Here is a 23,467-nt window from a genome sequence, read left to right as displayed (position 1 = left end):
TAAATTTCCTTTCTTGTCAGTAATTGTGGATCAATTTCACACCCCTCTCTAGCCTTTTCGTGCTATTGCTCTTGAGCACCTCCAGGATACTGCAGAGGTTGTCAGTGACCATCTCCTAAAGTACCCACTTGCAGAATTTGTGCCACTTGAGCTCCGCTGAATCTTCTTCTCTATTGCAGCTGAGTCAAGGTTGCCCTTCTATTGCCTCCTCTCTCACCCTGAGCGCAGTTGTTGCTGTCCAGCAGATATTGTTTTTGTTCTTCTCTCAGCGTTAAGTCCCCATTTCTCTTTCTTGAGTCACCCTTTTTTGTCTTCATGTATTAAAAATCCATAGTGGGGGTAATGTTTGCCTGGCAGCATGTGCATCTGTGTCGTGCTGTAGCTGTGGAAGCCTCAGGTAGGCTGATCATCGAAGTTGTGGCCTGTTCCGTTCCTGTGTGAGTTGCTGGGTTGTTTGCCGATGAGTCATTCGGCCCCCGCTCTCTCTGATTCAGGAGGTATCCTCTTCTAAGAATTTTCTGAAGCCAAGAGTGTCTTCAAGTGGATTTTACTTCCTCTACACATTCTTATCCTCTAGATATATGCTAAAGTGGCTGCTGCTGCAGTTTGAAGACACAATGGAATACATTTTGGAGCGTGGTTCATGATGTATCATCTTGATTAGAGGAAAATATCTTTGGGAGTTTGTACAGTGTTGTGGCAAAGGACACTGAGCAGCAAAAAAACAGTTTAAGTGACTGACTTTATCACAACCCTTTTGCATTGCAGTCCTGTGGTTTGACGCATTCATTCATTTTTCAACCTTTATGTAACAGAGATATCGTTAAAAGTATGCCTTCATTTCGAACAGCATGGAGAATACAAATAATATAGTAGATTAAACAAAGAAAGTCAATAAAAAACTGAACAACCAAAAAATTAAGTTATACAGAAAAGCAAACCAACACAACAGAAAGAGTAGAGGAAGTGGAACATAGTTAAATTACTACTCAAATATGCAAGGGGGCTTTGATCATGTCATGAATGCATGAATTAACAAAATGAAAAAGGGAAACTAGCGTTGCACTAAAAACAAAAAATATTACTGCCATTCAAGTTATAGCCCTCAGTCATGTGAATCTATGGAGGGCTGAAGGGCAAAAAGGATCAGCACAGGCACAGCCACACTGAAGACTCTGGGCACTGTAGCAGAGGTATTTTATTCTCCTCCTTTAAATAAAATGCAAGTTCACATCACATCAGCTGTCCTCTTTTGTCACTTTGGACTCGTATACAGCACAGGGACACTGTTTAAATCACTAAAACCAGAGAAAGAACTTTGCTTCAATATCTCCAATATCTGATTCTGATTTCAGTGCTACTGTCTGTTGTTCCCTTAAAGGTCACATAATTTACCCCTTTAAGACAAGTTTCTATCAGTCTCAGGGGTCCCCAAAACATGCCTGTGAAGCTTGTTGCTGAAAAAACAATCCAGTATAGGATTTTTGCATGTCTAAAAACCCCTTCGTTTCAGCCCTGCTCAGAACAAGCTGTTTTAGTGTCTGTGGCTTTAAATGTTAATGAGCTGTCTGACACTACCCTTGACCACACCCCCAGGAAATGAACTTTCTTTCAAGAGGGGAGGGCCAACCGGACCTGGGATCGGGGCTAACTCCCCACATGACATCATGAGGGGAAAATCTGAGAATGGCTTGTTTCAGCACACATTTTCTGAAATGTGGAGAAAGAGAGGGAGGAGGGAATGGATTTTTCTGATTCTTTTGGGGTTGTGGACAGGCCAGGGACACATATTTTTGTTAGAAAAGCCTGAAAAAGTGTATTTTGCAAAATATGTTACCTTTAAGGAACAGGGGAGAATGTAACAGCATTATTCTACCATTTACTCTTCTCTGGGTTCTCTTATTCTGGTGGCATTCTGTAGAAGTATAACCTGGGCTTCTCTCTCCATTAGTGCATCCAGCTGAACAGCAACAAATTTTTCTCATTTAAAAAAACACCAAACAAAACTAGCCAAACCACACAGATGACATCTAGTAAGTCAGCTTCTCTCTAGTGTTCAGCAGCAGGGAGCAGTTCGTTCCCTCTAGGGGTGGTTACAGAAATGTATAATGTTAGGTGAAAGCTATTAATACAGCAATAAACTAACGATTTAATCACTGCATCACTACATGTGAGGACTATCAAGTGCCAGAGCCAAGTTCATACTGTGTTATTGAAGACTGTTAGCCAGCTGAATTCTGCAGGGGACAAAGAACGTGATGCCTCTCTAAGCCTGCATACTGAGCCTTCTGTACTTCATAACTTCAGGGTGCAGGTACAGAGGTCCTAGGATATGGACTAGGAGAGAAAACCGACCATTTTTCCCCCCACAGCATCCAGCTACCTTACATGCTTCTATAACACTATATTGTGTAGCAATATTCAGTATCAGCTGTTATCTGCTGCATATTTGGTTTGTGTTAAAATGTTTCATAAACTACCTAAGGAGCATCAGGCAACGCTGTGTGTGTCTGAAGTGTTGTTTACCTCTATTTATGCCACTCAGCCATTCACTGGCAGTCAGCGCAGGTTCTGTTCCTGCTGTCATTGGGTAGATGTCCTCCTGGTATGTGTCTGACTGTGATCAAGGACACAGAAAATTCCCATTTTACTGGCTAGAATTTGTAAAAGATGGCATCTGAGGTGGTACAAAAAATACTGCAGGAGCCTAAAAACAAAATATCACTGTCTAAAAGCATGTGTTTTACAGATTCTCAGTATAAGAGAATAAGATCATTCCTCAACTTAATTTCTACTCACCCTTCTTGGCACAATCATCGAAATGGGTTCGATCAAACCCTTCAGGGTTACTAGTTTGTAGAAGCGGAAAACCTCACAAGCTGCCACATCCAGCCCGTGCTTTGGCATCACACCTGCAGACGAGACAAAAACAGTGAGGTTCTATGATCATTTGGGCAATTTGGTATTACTTTACAGGATTCTTTTTTTTATCCATTATGCAAATGATCCATTATGTAAATGACTGACTATTACGCATATTGACAGACACACACACTCACACAACTATACAAACACTCACACACATATACAGACACGGGACAATTTAGGGGTTCCTTAAGAGGTCATAAAAGTTGGGTGGTTTTGCAGCAAAACTACCCAACTTCAAATCCACCCTACTTTACAGGATTCAACTGAGCCAAATGAGACGGAGAGAAAAGTCTACCAATTTAGCAATGTGACACAACATTAAACAATTTATTTGGGCACATGCAACTAGTCTGAGTATTTCCATTCATCTGTTTTTTAACCCTTTCAATCACCAAAAACTTTCTTACAGCAGTGCTGAGATTAAAGGTGTTAAAACATTGGGTCCATTACTTTCATATGCCTTTTCTTTTTTCGGATCCGTAATCTGAAAAAACGTCATGCACTTGGACATTGCACACTGGGCCCAATGCGTTTTTATTTGCCTTCACTGCGAAAATTCGTAGAATGTGCCAAATTGTTTCGTACTGTGAGCCTGTGGCTCTGTCACTCCTTTAAAATCCTGCTGGATCCATCCTGATGGACAGCTTCATTCAGCACCTGCTCATGTGTCATAGCACTGATCCAAGTAGAAGAAATGGAGTGCAACTTTAAAATTCAGGCTCTGTTATGACCTGTGAGTAGGGTACAATTTATGCCTTTGTCTGTTGTATTTCCATGGTTGATATCCACAAAATACACGGACAAACTACAGTGTTTGAAGTCAGGTTTCGGTGCGAGAGAGGGAGGGGTTGGGCAGGGGTGAGTGAGCGAGAGAGAATAAAGCAACAGCCGCTGATCTGAACCATCAATCACCCATATGCCCATTATATTTCCATGGTTGATATCCACAAAATCAATGAGCAAACTTGGTGTTTGAAGTGAGGTTTCAGTGCAATAGAGAGAGAGAAAGAGGAGAGGGTTCCGGCGGGTGTGAGCAAGTGAGGAGGACGTAGCGGGCACTGTTTTGAATCATCAGTCCCCCATTTAAATGACTTGAACTGATGCAAAATTTCGTATAAAATCAAAACTGTTCCAAAAAAATATATGACAGACGAAAATTTCAGCTTGAGTGTGCAATTGTCATTACAACAACATGAGCTCGATTTTATTTTTTAACATGTGAAAAATTGGGACGAAATAAATGGACCCAGTGTGCAAAGGCCTTAAGCCCAGTGCCACTGTGATCCTGCCCCACTTCATCCCATCAACACTGCTAATGAAGTGGTCAGGATCTGTTTCCTGCTTTCATCAGGAGGGATCGTATGTCACTAATCAACAAATGACTCACCTAGACCTTTCTGTGGGGCTGGGGACCTAAACTCCATTAGGTATTGTAAGTATGGCTTCTCTGTGGTTATCTCGAAGTAGCGGATGTTGCCATCCCCCTGTGAGGGCATCAGGATGTAATTGATTACATTACAAAGTCATTACAAGGCTTTATTTAAGTCACACTTTTTAAGCTGTTAACACAACCATATCTTACTTTCTGCTCTGCTCTAAATTCCAAAAACTCTACTGTATTGTTTATACAATTTAGAAATAAAGGAAAAATATTAATATTACTTGTCACAGTGATTAGCCATTAAACATGCATAAGCTGTAATATGTGGCAAACGTTTGATTTATTTTGCATTTCAAATGGCTGGAGATGCTGAACAGATGTTACTGTTAAATACAAATATAAAACTGTATGCACACTTCCACAGTGTGAATACAATTCTGCAATCTGTTCTCATTTATAATCAACAACATAAACAGCAGTAACTCATGAAGCTGTGATTCTTGTGGCCCCTGGGGTGAGAGAGCTTTGTGAAACTAAATAAAAACAATGTATGCTGTTATGCACAGCTTGAGAAGTGCAGAAAAAGTGTAAGAAGGCTTCTGGGAAAATGTCAGGACAACAATGACTCTAAACCAGACGTCACAAGTGTTCAAACAGAGGTACGAAAATACGACTGGTCAGATGTGGCCCTTGGTATCATCATCATCATCAACATCTTCTTTTCAACATGTATATTGGAATATATGCTTTAAGGTAGATATTATGCTGTAGCATCAAAATCCTTTTTCTGAACTGTAATTATAATGCTTCAGGGGGGATTAAATTGCCCAAAATGTCTTTTAGTAGTAGGTGTTGTTAGGTAAGCCAAGAGAAGCAGGGCCAGGACTGACATTTAAGGTGTTTATAGTATGTGCTGATAATTAAAAAAACATTGTTAACCTTATTGCTTATTGAAATGTCAGACAAACTTGATATAGTACAAGGCTAATACCTTTTGTATTGGAACAAATTCCCTCTACTCAGAACAAGGGGTTTCTGCCCAAGTTCTGTTTAGTGTTATTCTGTTAAAGGCAATTATGAGACATATCACAGTTTCCTTGTGACCCTGTAAGGTTCAACACTGACCTTTCCTGCCAAGTACAGCATGTGTGTATCAGCATCATAGAAAGGAAACAACAGCCCTGAGAGGCCGTCGATGTCCTCCTCCACAATTGGCATGGACAAATCCTCCTGAAAGAGAAACACACGGGCAATTAAAAACACAAACAAATGCTCCACCCACTACTGGCACAAAAGGCCTGAGCCATATGGAGGTGTTGTCTGACCTGATCCCACAGAGCGATCTGCCGGGTGTTCCAGCGAGAAACCCCTGTGGTGAGCAGTCGCTTCATGTTGCCCAGGAACACCACTCGGTTTACCCGGTGGTTCTTACAACTGGCATGCTGGAGGAGCAGAACACAAAGAGAGAGCAATGCTTCAGTGGGAAATACACCCACAGGAAATTTATTTCTGCAATATGAGTGCAATAGTATGAATACAAACGGACTAGGAAACATCACATCACAGAAGATGACATTTATTTTCATAATAAATTACTGCAGTGTCACAGAGTCGCCCCAATCTACAAATTCTTTTGAAAGAGACTAAAGTGTTGAGTACAGACTGCATCATCTACAAAGCATTATCAATGTATTTATTAACACACCTAAAATACTTTATAATACTTCTTATAATACTGGATGCATTACTAAGGCATTTAAAATCAAAGTGCTTTTACCTAACCTAACCCGCCCCATGGGAAGGTTGCAGCCCATGTATGCGGGTTCAAGTACAGCCAGCTGCTCCTTACCCTCTGTTCACTCGCTCCTCCCTGTTCCCAACTCTATCTACTGTCCTCATATCTAAGTAAAGGCCCCAAAAATTCACATATACTATGTAAAAAAATAAAGATAAAAATGACTTATCAGTTACCATAAAATACAACATATAAGTGGGGCTGCACAGCGGCGCAGGGGTTAGCGCTGTTGCCTCACTGCAAGAAAGTCCCTGGTTCGCTTCCCGGTCAGGGCCCTGCTGTGCAGAGTTTGCATGTTCTCCCCACGCATGCGTGGGTTCTCTCCGGGTACTCTGGCTTCCTCCCGCCACCAAAGACATGCTCATTAGGTTAACTGGTGACTCTAAATTGGCCGTAGGTGTGAGTGTGAGTGCGCCTGGATGTCTGTCTCTATATGCGATTGACTGGCAACCAGTCCAGGGTGTACCCCGCCTCTCGCCCAATGACAGCTGAGATAGGCTCCAGCCCCCCCCATGACCCAGAACGGGATAAGCGGTATAGAAAATGGATGGATGGACAAAATTTAAAGTCGATATACTGAAATACACAGGCTAAATATCGGCATACATTTTGATATCTGCCAATACCAGATCAATAATATTGTGCATCCCTACTGATAAATTCAATCCATTTATTGATTATTGCAATCAGTCTCTCCCCTGCTCAGAACATGCTTGAACGCAAAACAACACAGACCAGGTAGAGGTTGGCTCCAATTTCAACCATATTTCTCTTTTGTTAGGCCACCTTTAAAGGAATTGGAAGAATAGGTTCTTTGCAGATGACGCCACGCAGCATTGGAGAACAACCATTGGGGGGCAAGAAGTGAATTCTATATGGAGAAATGCTACCAAAAACACCATATTTTAGGCTGTTAACGACCATGCCAAGCTTCCAAAGTGTTAAAAAATACCTTATTAATTCTTGAGCTACTTTTGTGTCCTGAAAGTAGTGATACATTTAGGCAGGAATTACGACAGCAAGCAGGAATTTAAAAAACCCTCCTTAAATCCAGGACAAGCGGTGTCAAAATGCTTGTGTATGGTCCGTTTCCACAAAGTGGTCTGGTTTGGTTCAGTGCAGCCTAACACAGTTTAGCATATTAAAGTCTGATCTGAGTGTCCTCAGCTGATGTCCATCCAGTCTCACTCGTGAAAGGAAATCTGTCTCTTAAGAGTTCTAGGTCATTTGGCTCAGCTCAGTTGAGCTGGCTGTTTGGCTCCCAAACAGCTCTTCATTTGGTACCAGGTTGGCCTTTTGAATCTGGATCAAATAATGGCAAAGGATGAAGGAAAGGAAACTGGCACTCAAACAGAAGCTACCTACCCTGGCTCACATTAATGAGCTGTTTTGTAGAACAGGCTAGTTAGTGAATGACACATCATTACTTGGTCACTTGTCCCACATGGTTTATTCGGTTGATAGTACATCACTGTTTCAATTAGAAGCATGATTGTGACAAGATGGAAAGGAACTTTCTTATACAGTATGTTAGCTTCTTAGCTCAGGACAAGACACCCTGAGACACTTGTCTGAAATTTTCTGATGATAATTGAAGCATAGTGGTCCGTTTAAAGCTTTAAAGGTCTAACGTTCCTCCATTCCCACCCAATCATAATGGCTGTCCCCACTTCTTGACCTTCAATGGACATTCAGAAACACGTGACTACAAAGAACCTACAGCTAATAAGTGCAGGAACTCCATACAGTATAAATTCCAGCTGGCAACACAACACACAATATAGGCCCGACTTTAGGCCAGATTTGCTCCCCTTGACAAATGAGGGAGTGTGTTCCAAGTTGAGGCTTGTTGCAATTGATTATTTGTCCAAATAATCCAAATAAAAGTGTGTGGTATCCACAGATAATTTAAATGTGCCAAACAGTGTCAGGGCCTCACAGAACAGGCAGCCCGATTATAATCGTCCTCTGTGTTTGTTTTTCATCCTCCATATTTGTTTTTAATCCTCCATGTTTGTTGTTTGATCACGCAAGGATTTTGTGTATGTGGAGTCGTCACTGTGAAATCATTATGGCAATTGGCAGGTGTGCAATGTCATGGTCTAGCTGAGTCATCTAGTGTACTCCAATTATTACAAGAAAAATCCTTTAATCCTATCCTCCTTTTTTGTAGTCTCCCACGTTTTAAGAATAGTTGAAAATTTAAAAAAAAATCTAGTGTTTGACCAGCTAAATACTTGATAGTGTGCAGTTGTTATTTTTTTGTTGGGAAATATAATAATTTTTTTAAAAATACGGCCCTTCAGAGACATGAATAACATGAATATTGAATGATAATTAACATAAAATCAAAGTAAACTGGGGCAGCAGGGGGTAAAGTCTGAACCATTAAAAATTAAAACATTAAAACATTTTATTAAAACATTTTATATAATTCTCTCAAGCTCAGCACACTTGCAGAAATATTATTTCACATTTAATTTCTTGATGAAATATGGCTAACAAGCTATGATTGATATCTATTAAAAGCTTTGAAGGTAAAACTGTATTTCGGGTGGTGAACAATTTCACGATTTACTCCCTTTCCTCCTCTCCTGCCTGCTCCTCATCAGCCTCACTTGGTTCAGCAGGGGTGCAGCAAATGGGTCTAATCAGAGACTATTTCATGGTCATCAGGCAGCAGGAACACCAAGGTCAAACATGAAGTGATTGAGAAGTATCTGAACAAGCTTCCAGCTTATTTTCTTGCTTTATTTAACAGTAACAAATGTTTCTTTCAAAACAATTAATCTGTAGCCTATAAAAACATTCAAGTGATCTTTGTATTTGCAGTAAAACTCTACAGGGAGCTACATTTCCCCACATAACCACCAGGGGCTGACAGGCTGCAAAAGAATCAGAGATAATTTGTCCAGTATGAAACACATTATCTTCGTGCTCAGGATCTCATTCCAAAACCACAAGCTTTCATATGCTGTAATTACAGCTTCCGCTCCTCTGGTTTCAAGCTCTCCACAAGATTTTGGAAGCTGCATTTCTCCCATTTAGCCACAAAACCTTTGGAGGGGGTTGAGTAATGATGTTGGGCGATAAGGCCTGGCTTAATGTCGAGATTCAGTTGTAAGATGTAATTGAGGTTGTTGCTCTGCACAGGCCAGACAATTTCCCCTACATAGTTTGTGAAAGGGTTATCACTCTGCAGGAAAAGGGCTCCTTTAAAGATTTACTGCAGAGAAGGATGTGTACTTCTATCACATCACTGTTCTACTATGTGCAATATCACTTTTCTTCACATAGTATTAGCAGCAATGTCACTACCTAAAACCTGCATCAATGGAGCCTAAGGATGTGTCTGAACTGTCAGTTCTACAGAGAAAAAAGGCCATTACTATCATTATTATCTTATTCTGTTTCTTACTGACATCTATCAGTCCTTTAGGCAGGGCACCTTAGAATTTAATCCATATCAACTTAATACGTTAAAATTAATTAGATGTTTTCACTATGCTCTTTTGTTTCACTTTTTGTTCTGTAATGTTGGAGCAAACTGGCCTTCAGATGCCCTTAAGGATTAATAACATTTTGTCTAACTTAGGTTATCATCAGGCGCTAATATATAGTCTAGGACACTTGGATTGTACATTTCTGTTGTAATTTAGTGGCTTACTGTATGTGAAACTTATCAGCACTACCAGATGCACTTTCCAGAGCGGCATAAGCCAAAGACATCATGATTGTATTTCCTAGGACTTTTTCACTCGCTCACCTGCAGGACAGTCCCAGAGCGCGGCTCGATGACACGCAGCTTTTTGTCTTTGCAGCTGGTGGCCAACAGGCTGCCGTCTGTGTTGAAGGACATGCTGAGGATGACGTCTGTGTGGCAGTCAATCATTTTTACCGGCTCTCCGATCTCCAGGTTCCAGATCAGGATCTAAGACATGGTTTGGGTGGAGTTGTTAGACGGATTAAATGCTTGAATAATGAATGCTACTTTGTAATGAGCTTATGAAAGAGAAATTAGAAGAAGAGCCCAGGAGGAAAAAAATCCTATTTATGCTTCATTTTAAATCAATATCTCAGGTGAACGGACCTATTGACATGGAGTAAAAACTCTTGGCAGAAAAAAGATATGTATTTCATAATCAATTCATGCGTCTTCAGGTGTTATCTGTTAAAAACACTGTCATCGTTATGTTTCAGGTGTAGAAAAGAAGTAAAATTATTCCAAGTGAATAAAAGTTCACCTTTGCACAGCTTAAATCAGTACAAACATGTTGTTATGCATGATATATTTTTTAAATAATGCATGACTGTTTCCCACAGAATGAGTCTATATTTGGATGGTAGGGGTGGCAGACGGGGTTATCCCAGGTTTACTTTTTGTGGGGTTTTTTTTGTGTATGTTTTTTCTTTTTCCACAGTAATAATAAGGAATAATAAAATAATACTTTATTGATCCCCAGAGGGGAAATTCTGGAATCAGCTATTTGAAAAAAGATGCTCAAATAACATTACAAGTTTTTTGTAATGATTCACTTGTTCTACAATCATTGCAGGGATGTTTCACTTGATAAGGCTTATCATTAATGACACAACCACTGTATTTATAATAAAAAGCCACATAAGAGATCAAGGTCTAGACCTGTCCTCTTTGCAATGGGTCTTGAGGTAACTTTGATTATGAATTGATACTATACAAACAAATATTGATTGATTTATGGATTGATAGACCTTAGAGTACAGAAGTACAGGGTAATGTTGGCAGCAAGCAGCAACAAAAAATATTAAAATGGCACAAGAAGCGTAATTTTTAAAAACTTTTAATTTATAGGTTTTTTTTAGATGGGACAAAATTGCAGCCACAGTAAAATAAATAAACCTCAAAGCTTGAGGGCAACAAAATTGCCTCATTCAAATGAGATGTTACACAAAAGCTTGTATTTACCATACAGCTATATACAGACTCATACCTACATACACGCATATGTCGCAGTTATCATAGCACAAGTATGCATTAATTGGATAAATAAATATTCTGATTTTCCCACCATTTCTCTCCTAAATTTTTCTCTCCTAGTCATATAGAACAATAAATCTGTTCTGAAAGATGCAACTGTTGGGCAATTTTTCTGTAACCAGCATTTTGGCTTTTTTTTTGCTAGCCAAGAAGCTCAATTTTTTACTGTGAGACATCATTCCTCAAACAGAGCATTTACTGTTTGGTGTACAAGTTGATGCCTCACTTGTACGTGGACAATGATTCATATATATTTAAAAATGAATAAAAATAAAAATAAGAAGTTGTTAACAAATATACTGGGGTGGCTGTAAATATACCTTAGTGGCCTGATCAAGTATGGTCTATGAGAGGGGAATACTGTTTCAAAAAAAAGACCTATTTGATAGATTTTACAAACATTTGATCCTTTCAATAAAGTTACATCTCATAAAACTACAAAATGGCTCTTTAAGTAAGATAAATAACATATATGTGTATGATCTAACAGTATTTGATTATCTAAAATGTTGTTTTTCTTACTTTCTTTCCTGAATATTCGTTATGTCACTGATGCTCAAAGTCAGTGATGCCCTGTACATTATTCTCCAAGGGGGTGCATTAGTATTGCTAACTTGCCATGAAGGGGCTCAGAGAAGTAGCATTGTGACTGCAGTAATTTTAACAAGGTAAGAAAGTACCTATTTTTCTTATCAGGTAAAATAGATCAGTTAAAAGATGCTTAGTCCGTTTCTTAGCATCTGTACAGTCTGTAATATTACAGTTCTGTCTTTAGGTAAAAGTTGGAGGCCTGAATGAATTTATTCCAAATAATCAGCTACTAAATGGGGGCAAGGCAGCTGTGAATGCAAAAGGATGCTTCGTTGCCTGGGCTGTAAAAAACAAGTGCATGTTCAGGTACAACTCTACTCTGCACTAAAGTTAAAATGTTCTATTGTAAGGGCAGGCTTTCCCCTGCTAGTGCATTCATACCAACCACACCCGCTCATAAAGTTGTCACTACAGTGATCATTTCCCTTACTAGGAGAACGTTTGGAGGGAGTGATGTGGTACCTTGTAGTCGTATCCAGCACTGAACAGGATGCCACTGCTGGTGGGGTGCCACTCGATCAGACCCACCCGTCTGCTGTGACCGTACAGCTCCAGCACGGCCTCTGTCATGTTTCTCCTCAGACCGCCTTCTGGAATCTCCCATACTCGCACCTGACACATTCACACAAACACACACAATAAGAATGAATATTCAGTGTACCATCATGCAGCACAAAAACATAGTAGCAGATTAGAATATTAGTTATCAGTAGAATATTTAAGTCCCTTTATAGTCCTTATAACTGTTTAATGCGAGCTCCAAACAACCACCAGCATGACGCAGCTAGAGGTCCCGCTGATCAAAAATAGCACACGGTATCAATGCAACCCGTTGCATTAGGATTAATCTGGATTACAGCTATGGCTCCAGGCTTTGTGTATGACCGGAGGAGATTATCCTGCAACAAGTGGAAGTGCTTCACAGGACACACACTGCAGCTATCAGGGCTTCACTGTGATCAGTGTAGAGTGTGACAGGTGTATGAAGAGGAAAAAAGGCCAGCAGGGTCTTAGAGTACAATATGTAATGTGACATTGAAGATTAAGAGTAATAGTGAATGAGATTTTAGATTTCAGCCAGTTTCATCAATGCAGTCATTCAGTGATGTAGCAAGCTGCTCTCAAAGGCTCTTTCACATCTGTCTTTTTCAGGACAGCGGAGCACAACAACAACAACCAGAGCAGCTGCCACATGCCTATTTCCAACACAAACTGTGTGAATCAGAGAACTTCTGGATAACATGACTATTTTGTATTTATGAAAACGCACAACTATAAAATTAGGCATCTTAAAACTCGTATGAGACAGATGTTTGCACTTATTCAAGGCCGATCAGTCACAGTAATACTACCTAGGCACCGTACATCTTAAATTATTATAAATGTTAATACAAATCTAAGGCTTATTTATTTCCGTATTTGTTTCAGCAGACAGACATTTACGTAGAGCTGTTTTCATGTCACTCATGACATCCATTCATAAGAAACAAGGATGGTATCACTACCCTTATTTGGGTTCCTTGATGCTGGAACGACCTACCTGAGGAGACAAGGCATGCAGAATCAGTGACAGCTTTAAGCCACTTCTTAAAACTCAGTTTTACAGACTCACTTTTGTGTGATGTCATCTTCTTATTTGATTTTTTGTCTCACAGATTTTTGCTTTTACCCCCCTTTTGTTGTTTTTATCTCTCATGGCATGCATTCCTCTTTGTTTTCTTTTTAATCACTCACGTCTTCTTAAATCTTTGGTTCTATTGCTCACAACTGTAGCTTGGTTCCTGTGTTTCCTGCTATGTTTTCATGGTGCCTATGATGTCGTGATGTCTAAATTTTACTGACGTCCTGTGTTATCTTAGTTTGCATGGCTTTTAATGACGTCTGGATTCTTCATGTCTTATGAAGTTGTTGGGTTAATACCTTGGTCAGGTTTTTGTTCAGCCTCTTGAACTGTTTGGATTTTGCTGATATTGGATGTCATTTTTTCAGTAGTCTTCATCTTCTGTTTGGGTTCTGTTCCCTTATCCCTCTGTATTTCTCTGCAGATGTTAAAGGACTTTGTAAACCCTTGTCCTACACAAATACAGTTTTTAGTATTATTACTTACTTGTAGTAATTGCGACTGAGTGAGAAGAAAAAAACAAATCAACATGTGTACCACTTGTAGTGCATGTTCAAAAAACAGTGTTTTCCTCTCAGGCTGTAAAAAGGCATGCTTGAGCACAGAATGTTGCAGCACTCACAAATATCCAGCAAACTCCAGCTACACTTGTAGTTATGATGAATTTAAAACAACTTGTCTATCTTATCTTATATAACTTCTAAACTACAAATGATGCTGAAGCTTTTTGCTTCCTTCAAGACTTTTCTCATCCTCCCCTACCTTGGAAGTTGGCAAAATTGAGCCAGAAATGCCGACTCAAGTACTAAAGCACACACAAATACATTATGTGTAGATTTGGGCATCTGGCTCTCTAAATCTCTTTCATCTTACTTATGCACACCTATTTAGTCAGTATTCTGACATCATAAATGTGGCCAACATGGATCAAGGTTGGATCTTTTGTAAATAATACAACAGAGTACAGTCCAGACCTGCTCTTTCTGTACTGAAATAACATTTGTGATGAAATGGCGTTTTACCAATAAAGATTGTTTGAGTGATTGATAGAGAGCATCCTGACAGACTGCTTCATCAGCTGGTATCACATCTTTACATTATACACCAACAGACTGTAAAGCTTTTCCCTCAAAGCCTTCAGACGTTTCTTAAAAATAAACAATAGACTCAACGCATAGATTCAAAATAACCTATATAAAAGTAGAACGTTATATTTTTGCGTATTCTACATATCTTCTAATGAAAAATGGAGCCTACTAGAAGTTTTCAGCTGCTTGTATCTTCATTCAGAGTGACAAACATCTTAATTCTTAAAACAACTGTCCCCTTTTATCGTACAATATGTAATAAAATGTGCTTGACTTACCGAGGTGTCCTCAGAGCAGGATGCTATGATGTTTTCAAAGAAGGGATTCCACTTGATGTCCAGCACATTGCCCTGGTGGCCGCACACTTTTGGGTAATGAGAGTCCAGGCGGCCTTTCTGTAAAGGAGTAGCATAAATACATAATGATTTTAGGGCAGTATAAAAGCATTAATGGTGATTATTATGGTCAATAATTAGCCACTTGCTTTATTGTACCTTTCAGCACACTTTGGCTAAGCCACTGCAAGATAATCCCAACACTTGCTAATGTCTCATTTAACCAAAAAAAAAACAAAAAAAAAACACAGACAGCTCAGTGGGCAACTCATCTGCACCATATGTTGTAACACATTTCCTTTTTTTAACCGTCCCCTTGTTTCATGTTGCGATTAAGTTCAAGTCATAATCTTTGATCCATCCAAAGTTCCTTATTTTCTTTCAAAATAAAAGCAGGTCTGTATCCAAACAGGAAGCAATTTACCCCTACTTTAAGACAGTACACAAATCAAAACATGAATCCAACAACATGAAGAAATGTTCAAGTGAGGAGATGCACACGAGCATTCAAGCAGTTAAGGGTTCAGTGTATAAAACCCATTCAAACCCATTTGGAGTTTTCAGTGAAAGTGAAAGCAAAGTGGGCTTCCATGTGCTTTGCACTGAGGAGAGGCTTCTGTCTAGCTACTCTTCCATAAATCCCAAAATTGATGAAGGGCTGTGGTGATGGTTGTCCTTCTGGAAATTTGTCCCATCTCTAAACAAGAGTTCTCGAGCTCAGTCAGAGTGACCATCAGGTTCTTGGTCACCTCTCTTACTAAGGCCCTTTTTCTTGATTGCTCAGTTTAATCCAATGACCAGCTCTTGGAAGAGCCCTGGTTGTGCCAAACTTCTTCATTTAAAAATTCTGGAGGCCACTGTGCTCTTGGGAACCTTCAGTGCAGCAGAAATGTTTTTGAAGCCTTCCCCAGATCTGTGCCTGTCAACAAACCTGACTCTGAGCTCTGCAGGCAGGTTCTTTAACCTCATGGCTTGATTTACTCTGATATGCACTGTAGGTGTACTGCACTGTAGGTGTAAAGGTAAAGGGTTTTTTCAATAATTATTTAAAATTCTGTCATATGTTGTCATAGTGGGATGATGAGTGTAGATAAATGAGAATTTAAAAAATGATGTTTTTCAACAGAAGCATCAGGCTGCAACATGACAAAATTGAAAAAGTGAAGGAGGTCAAAAACTTAGACATGAACAGGCAAAAGACTCAGTGGACTGAGCACCTGCTGCACTAATAAGAGACATGCTCTTCACACACATGGGTAAAAAATGCACACATGCACAAACAGAACTTGTAGGCTTCAATAAATCAGGAAATGCAAGAATGTGCGGGCTGTTGGGAGGTCAGTACCTTGCTTACAGTCATCCCTAGCAATTTACTTTAGTCCATAGGAGGACCCAAAACCAGCAACCCTGTGGTTGCATTTGTCCTACAGACGGAGCAACTGCCTTCCACACTGAACAGATAATATTGTGATTTATTGATATACATTTACTTCCCAGTTTACTTGGTGAGAGAAATAAAAATGTCATCATATATCAAGATCATTTGAACTGTGTGTTATCCTGTTCTTGGGAATCAAATAGACCTCCAAAGGCAAAATAATCATAAATACCAACCAGTTTTCAAAAGAAAACCAGTGAACTTAAGTTCAGTGAACCAGTGTTAAAAATATGTGTCTCAAATGATATAATTGACACAAAACAACACAGGAAATCATAGGAAATAATTGTTCACAGAGCTAAGAAGCAATGATTAAAAAGAGGAGAGAGAGTACTTTACTTAGTTATATTTTCTGCTGGATCTGTTGGATCCATTGAGGAAACTACAGAACAGCACTATTCAGTGTTTTTATCGATGTGAGCATGAAAACAGTAATATAACAGCATAAAATCTGAATTGCATCAGTGAGATGATTTGATGAATCCTGAGAAAAACAACGCAGAGCTGGTTATTGTGCAGGGACATCTGAGGCAGCTTTGTTGTTATTGCAATAACCCACCGAGTCCACAGAGGGGCAGTGACTCATAACGGCACACGGCACACACCTCTGAATGTCGGTCATGATGTCATCAATGTTTGATGTCACTTCAATCCACACTGACCTCTTTTTTTGATTTCCTCAGAGATTTGTTTTAGAGTGCCAGGTCATGCCTCGCTGAAATCCTCTGTGTATTTGTCTGTGTGCGTTTGTGAGTGAGTGTGCGTTTGTCTCACTGAGACATGAGGATTCACTCCACATACATTAGCAAGGTTTCTTTGCTGTGTATTTCTGCTCTAAATGAGGTATTGAAACTTTACCAACAATACCTCTGTAACTTCAAACTCAAAGACAGAATCAAACATTGATTGTCTGATTGTATTCTTCCTTTAAACTGAAACAATACATTTAGAATCACAACCCAGTAAGAAAGAGTACAATATGAAAGTCATATTATCTCAGTTAAGCTAAATTAAAAGAAGTTGTGATTTCCATTCCCAAAAAAGCTTCTGTCTCTGTCTACACTGCAAAATCTCAAATCGAAGCAAGTGCTTTGGTCTGATTTCAATGCACTGAATATTATCCACCTTCATCTGAAAAGTCCATAATATCTTATTAAAGTAATAAGAAAATAAACAGAACTAAATATTAGGGATGCATGATGTTATCAGTCCAGTACTGGCAGATATCAAAATTTGTGCAGATATTTAAATCCAATATTTTGCCTCTGTATTTCAGCATACATCGACTGTAAATTTTTGTTCATGTAATAAATAAGTGGAGTTTTAGGCTGAATCAACAGACCTATGTCAGTTGAGGTCTTTTTCTTTGTTTACCCTCATTCTTTAAACTTTAAAGAGTTTTTAAGGACTAAAGTTTGTTTCCTTGATGATCCTCAAATCTTAAAGTGTGTCCAAAAGGACTGAAATGTCTTGCCCGGAAGAGCATATTTAAATATCAGGACCGATATCGGTATGAATCTGTAAATATAGGCATATCGGATATCTGCAAAAATCTAATCCAATCCAATACTATAATAACTTTATTCATCCCCAAAGGGAAATTCATTTGTTGTGTATACTGTGTTGTCATGATATTTATTGTTATATTATTATGTATATAATATTGTGCATCCCTAATAAATATAATAATATAAAGACATAAAAAGCAAAGAACAAGGCCTGAATTAGTTGAAATAAGTAAAAATGGTGGACAATAAACAAACAAATCTCATCATAATGCCTTAAAACAATGTGTACCAACTAATTTGGATACAGTAATATATTTTCTGGACACTAAAGTAAAATTTGCTCACTGATTTGTCAAGTAATTTCAGTGCTGGGGTAATGCATTACTCCAACTCCACTACTATTTGCAATAACTAGTAGTGCAGGGGTCAGAAGTATCTAATTACATTTACTTAAATTACTGTAACTGAGTAGCTTTCAAGAGTACTTTTACTCTCTTGGGTACTTTTAAAATCATTACTTTAACTTTAAGTAAAGTCCAAACTTTGGGTTTTAACTTAGATATGCTGGAATAATATTGATGTAAACATGTGAAAACACTGAGATTTATGTGTGACTGAATTTTTGATTTGGACTGATAAGAAGTTGTTCACCTCTTTCCCAGTTTGGTTTAATTTGGGCAGGGCAAATATAGGAACTCATGACATCACCAGTCTTGGGGAACTCAACTAATTCCCCTGCACAAACATACATTTAAACTTACTGACACTGATTCTGAGGTTAAGCTAACATCGGAACAGTCTTGAGAGACGTCCTTGAAAGTACCAGCATTATTTTTCTCTCCTTGAGGTAAAGGACAAGAACAAACTATAGTGGTGAGTTGTAGTTAATGTGCATGAAGTAAAACTTTGTCTACGGCCAAGAATAGTAATTGTAGTCTAATGAGGCACCTAGCCAAACAACACACTTCTACTTACCTCGATGCTAGACAGCCGGACCCTACAAATACTCATAAGCTGTAGCTAACGTTAGCTCAGCAGATTTAGGCCCCGTCTACACAGAGACAAATTCAGGAGTATGCGCAAAAGTTTTTTTCATATCGGCGTTTCATCCACTCGGAAACAGCGTTTTGGGTGACTGTAAACAATACTTTTTGAAAATGGGTCTCAGAGTGCACAAATCTGCAAACCACTACCATTTCGTCTCCGTGTGGCCGGTGCCTAAGTATGATCGGCTCCATCCAAACGGACAAATTTTGATTTTTGATCAGTGCCAGCAGTAGCATCTAAAGCCAAGACATAACAAACTGTATATGTTGATGGAAACATGCTTTTCATATAAACTGATGTGCTTGTTGTCTTCAGAGACTAAAAGGTAAATTCCTACATAGTTATAAAGGCTGCAGAGCTATATGAGTGTGAGAGTCATTTCCTCTAAAACTGCCTCTGCAAAGCTAAATAAAATTAACATTAGTATGAGTACTAAAGCAAATAAAAAAATGAATGTAACTTGTTACTGATTTTCAGGAACTTTCCCATCATCTCATTATTTTTACTCATTACAAGAAATTCAGGCATTCTGAATTTCTGCTGTGTTGTTGTGTCACTATTTATCTGCCAAGGGACTACAAAAAGTGGGGATGCAATCCACCATTAGACTCAAACACTGGAGCATTTGTATCTACAAGACTATTTTAGGTCTACTTCCTCAGTCACTTCTGACCAACATCTGACAGAGGAGTACAGGAAATTATAATAATTGTTCCAAGGATTTTTTTTTTGTGTGTGGTTTGTTTCAAAAGTCTGAACTGAATTGAGAAAAAAGCTACTTTACCTGAAACTTGGTGAAATAGTGTCCTTTAAAGCTTTTACTTCTTGATATATTTTTGACTGTAGTCTAATTTGACAATTACTTGCAGTTTGATTCGTTGCTTTATGTCTCTGAATGTATTCATCTAGCTTAAACAATGTAGTAAACTACAGCTGCTGTCTTAGCCAAAATACTACTGGAAAAGAGCTTAAATCCCAATGAGATTTCTCCTGCTTATATAAAGGTTATATAAAAAAAATAAAACAACAACATAAGGGAAAAGTAAACCATAACAGTGATATTATCTCAGACAGGCTGGAAGTTAAAAGAACTTTGTATCAGTCAACCATTCCCATTTCAGCAGTGTCAAATCCTCTCTTTTCTGTCTCAGTCTGTCTTTTAGATTTCTGCCCCGAGTTATCATTGCTAAAAAATTCAGCAAAACTGGATCTTGGTAGTAAATACTACATTCATGGTAACAGGAATTTATCAGGCCTGACATGACATCTCTTACAAAACCTGAAGCCTGTCTAGTTAAACCATTATCTGCAGGATTTTAGCTCTAGGGAGTTAAATAATGGATGTGCATGTCAACAAAGTATGTAGTAAAGCAACCGTGGTAAACATTATTTCACAACAAAGTTGACATGTTTCTTAGAAATTAATACGTGTCTGATCTGTGTTTGTCAGTGCCCTCTTTTATGCTCTTTAATTTTTATTCTATTTCACTGCATTTTATTACATATCAGGCCTAAAGCAAACAACCAATCAGGGTTACCTAGCACATAACTTGCAAATCACAGCAACTCTTTGGAAAATGTTTGGGTTGCTTGACAATAGTAACGTTTCCAACAAGCATCATTGAACATCTATGGTTTGTCCCAATTTAAGGGATGCATCCGTCTTAGTGCAAATTCGAAGGCCAATTATGTCACTGAAGGCTGTCCCGTTTCAGGCTTCATCATATGCAGCCAACAAATGTGTCGTTTCCCTGTCCAATGATGAATCCATCCAGTTCATCTTTCACAGTTTAGCATATCCAAACATTAACTGCTCACAAATCAAAAACTATGAACACAGTGTATAATTACAGACTAAAGCGGGACACACACTACAAAATAGTTGTGCCAATTTTGACCAGATTCTTTCCTTTCAACCAGCAGAGGTCCGATTATCTGACAGCTCTAAATATTATCTTGCTAGATCCTGCTAGGTCAGAGCCTCTCTGATTCGACTGTCAATAATTTAAATAGTTTAATATTTACAATTCGAAATCCTGACATGTAGGGTGAACACCCCCTAAGTGCCTTTTCCATTTGAATGATCATGTTTTTGCTGCTTCTTCAATAAAAAAATGTTTCAGCATAGGTATGAGCTGCTTTTTAAACCAAGATTCAACAATGTTAGCTTGCTACTGACACCTAGCTGACAAAGAAAGAGAGGTAGCACTCACAGGAAACAGGTGGGTGTGAAAATATGAGCCAGAATACATATCAATATATTCTCATCCTACCCACAGAATAAAATCAGCTTTGAGTGAACACTTTGCCAGAAGGCCTCACTAACAAGTAAAGGGACACCTGCCAGAACCAATAAAACCACTGCCTGCCAAAGCCTGACAACAGAGAAGTGGGACATCAATTCATTCAGTATGAGAGGGAAGGAGAAGAAGAGACAGTGTGACTAAGATACTAATATGAGATACAACAGAAGACCTTGAAGAAGAAAGTGGGAGATGGAAAAAAAGCTCTGACATATTTCAAAATGAGCTGGAAACTTTCAGTTCATTTAAAGCAATAAAAATATGTACTTTAATGTTTCTATGCAACAGACGACTGGGGTTAAAGGGGTTAAAGCTTTACTTTAATGCAGTCCCCCCCAAAGTATGGGTCCCAGAGGTACTATAGGTGGGCCGTGAGGCCATTTATAGTAACTAAACATCATATGAATAATAAAATTAATAATTCAAGCATTCAATTATCATAACATACTTAATAACATGTTATTATTCTGCCTCAGATGTGACAAAACAGCTTTACCTCTTGTCACCTTTTTACAATTGACCAAGGGGGTCTCAAGATGCCTTAAAAATCTAAGAATTTTCTTAAATTACACTGCTGCCCCTTTACACCAATTTTGCCAAATTTTAACACATTTATGCAACTTAAACCCATTTTTGTCAACTTTAAACCCTTTCCAACACTTTTTTCTGCCTTTGACAAATTATTGCCACTATTAACTGCTTTTTACACCCCTTTTTATCCCCCATTTTAACCACATTTCACAATTTGATATCCCATTTTTGCCAACTTGACCTATTTCTGCCAATTTCAGCCTAATCTGTCTAAGCTAACCCTTTTTGCCACTTTTATCTAAATTTTGCCACTTCTAACACATTTCTATGACTTTTAAAATTAATTTTCACCACCTTTTCCACCCTTTATGGCCAATAGTAACCCATTTCAGCAAATTTAACCCATTTTAAGTCTTTTTTGAACAAAAGGGACTTACATTTTTTTAGAACATAAATGATTTAAAGAAGATATTTGTTTCATTTATAAAAGGGGTTATTAATCAGGTTAAATATAAAATATGGATATCACAGCTTAACTTTACAATGGACCATGATTTTGCTGACCTGCATAGGCTCCCAGTTTGGCTGGGTCCCAGAAAGCTCCCCCTTCTGGGCCAACATGTCTGCACATGACTATTCTTAATTGTGCATGGTGTTTTTCAACCACCTTCAGGTACTGTGGGGGTCCCCGGTCTCTGGCCTCTTTATTTTGGGAGTCGCGGGCGTGAAAGGTTGAGAACCACCAATGTTAGAACCAGTGTCATGGTTTATGCCTATAAGTATGCCTTTATATGTCGGCCCAAAGAAGACCAGCTGTGCTCGACTGGGTTCTTACCAAATAAATAATAAATAACACTGTTGTAGTGTGAGTGGGGCAGGATTATACCTAAGAGTCCTGGTGCATCAGTGAATCCCAACTTTGGCCCTACCCACAGAAATTAAGCAAAAATGAAATGAAAAGCTTTCTAATAGTCCACAACTCAGTCGACCACAGGTCCTTCTTTCAGAGGAAAGTATGAAAAACCTCCTGCTGCAATGCCAATGTAACATAAAAAGAATGGCAATAAAAAAAAGTTGAAATGATGAATGGCATTTTCACTGTTGGAGTGACTATGAGGTTTTAAATGGCCTAAAAACCTTAATAACTTGGGATCTGTGGGACTCTGCATTTAGATGGAGCTAATTACCTGCAGAGAAGTTATGTCTGTTGGGAACCACGAGGTTAAAATGGTTTATGAGGGATTAAGAGGAAGCCAGACAATGTAATGGAACATTAAAGATTAGAGCTAAGATGTGATGTACTTTTGTTTTACTGCCAGAAAAGGGGGATGAATGAAAATTGTGCTGCTGATGTTTATCTAGATGTCAGACAGAAGGCACAGACCGACGTAGGCCTCATAATCATCCTGCAGCTCATTTCCTGCTGCCGGGTCTTAGATGAGGGCTTCTGGTGACGCACAGATGTGCAGGCCAGGTATAAATATCTCCAGTCTGCTAAAGGCACCAGAGTACAACTGTTGCCAACTCTAACTGGTCTCTAATTCTCAATAAATCCTTTTTTACAAGACTTATCATGACTGTTCTGGGGTTACAGTATTATTAAAAAACATCCCTCTCAAACAGAAGCTTTTCAGGAGATGAATGTTTTCAAAAATATGAAATGACTCCTTTGGGCTTAATATGCAATAATGTGAACAAGGAGGAAATGAACAGTGTGGATTCAATATTTCACGTCTAATATTGGCAATTATGCCCCTGCTTTCCTGATTAAATTAGTAGCTTTATATATAACCAAACAACAGTTACATATTGTTGATTCAAGCTGTAAATCCATCCTCGAATTGTAAATATTTGCATACCTGATAAACTGAGCTGATATTTTGC

General features: G+C 38.7%; 1 protein-coding gene across 2 annotated transcripts in view; it reads right to left on the bottom strand.

Moving 5' to 3' along the window:
* The window catches only part of coro2ba (coronin, actin binding protein, 2Ba), a 94,845-nt gene that overhangs the window by 7,830 nt on the left and 63,548 nt on the right, over positions 1-23,467 (bottom strand). For both annotated transcript variants that reach the window (XM_041795107.1, XM_041795116.1), the window contains 8 exons: positions 14,700-14,816; positions 12,175-12,324; positions 9,871-10,035; positions 5,635-5,751; positions 5,435-5,539; positions 4,316-4,412; positions 2,800-2,912; positions 2,527-2,617 (listed from right to left, as the gene is read on the bottom strand). In XM_041795107.1, coding sequence (XP_041651041.1) covers positions 2,527-2,617; positions 2,800-2,912; positions 4,316-4,412; positions 5,435-5,539; positions 5,635-5,751; positions 9,871-10,035; positions 12,175-12,324; positions 14,700-14,816 — 955 coding nt within the window. The remainder of the gene's footprint in view (positions 1-2,526; positions 2,618-2,799; positions 2,913-4,315; positions 4,413-5,434; positions 5,540-5,634; positions 5,752-9,870; positions 10,036-12,174; positions 12,325-14,699; positions 14,817-23,467) is intronic.

The sequence above is a fragment of the Cheilinus undulatus genome, linkage group 1 (assembly GCF_018320785.1).
Source record: "Cheilinus undulatus linkage group 1, ASM1832078v1, whole genome shotgun sequence".
Lineage (NCBI taxonomy): Eukaryota > Metazoa > Chordata > Actinopteri > Labriformes > Labridae > Cheilinus > Cheilinus undulatus.
Note: the sequence above shows the minus strand (reverse complement) of the source record. Positions and strands in the feature narration are given on the sequence as shown.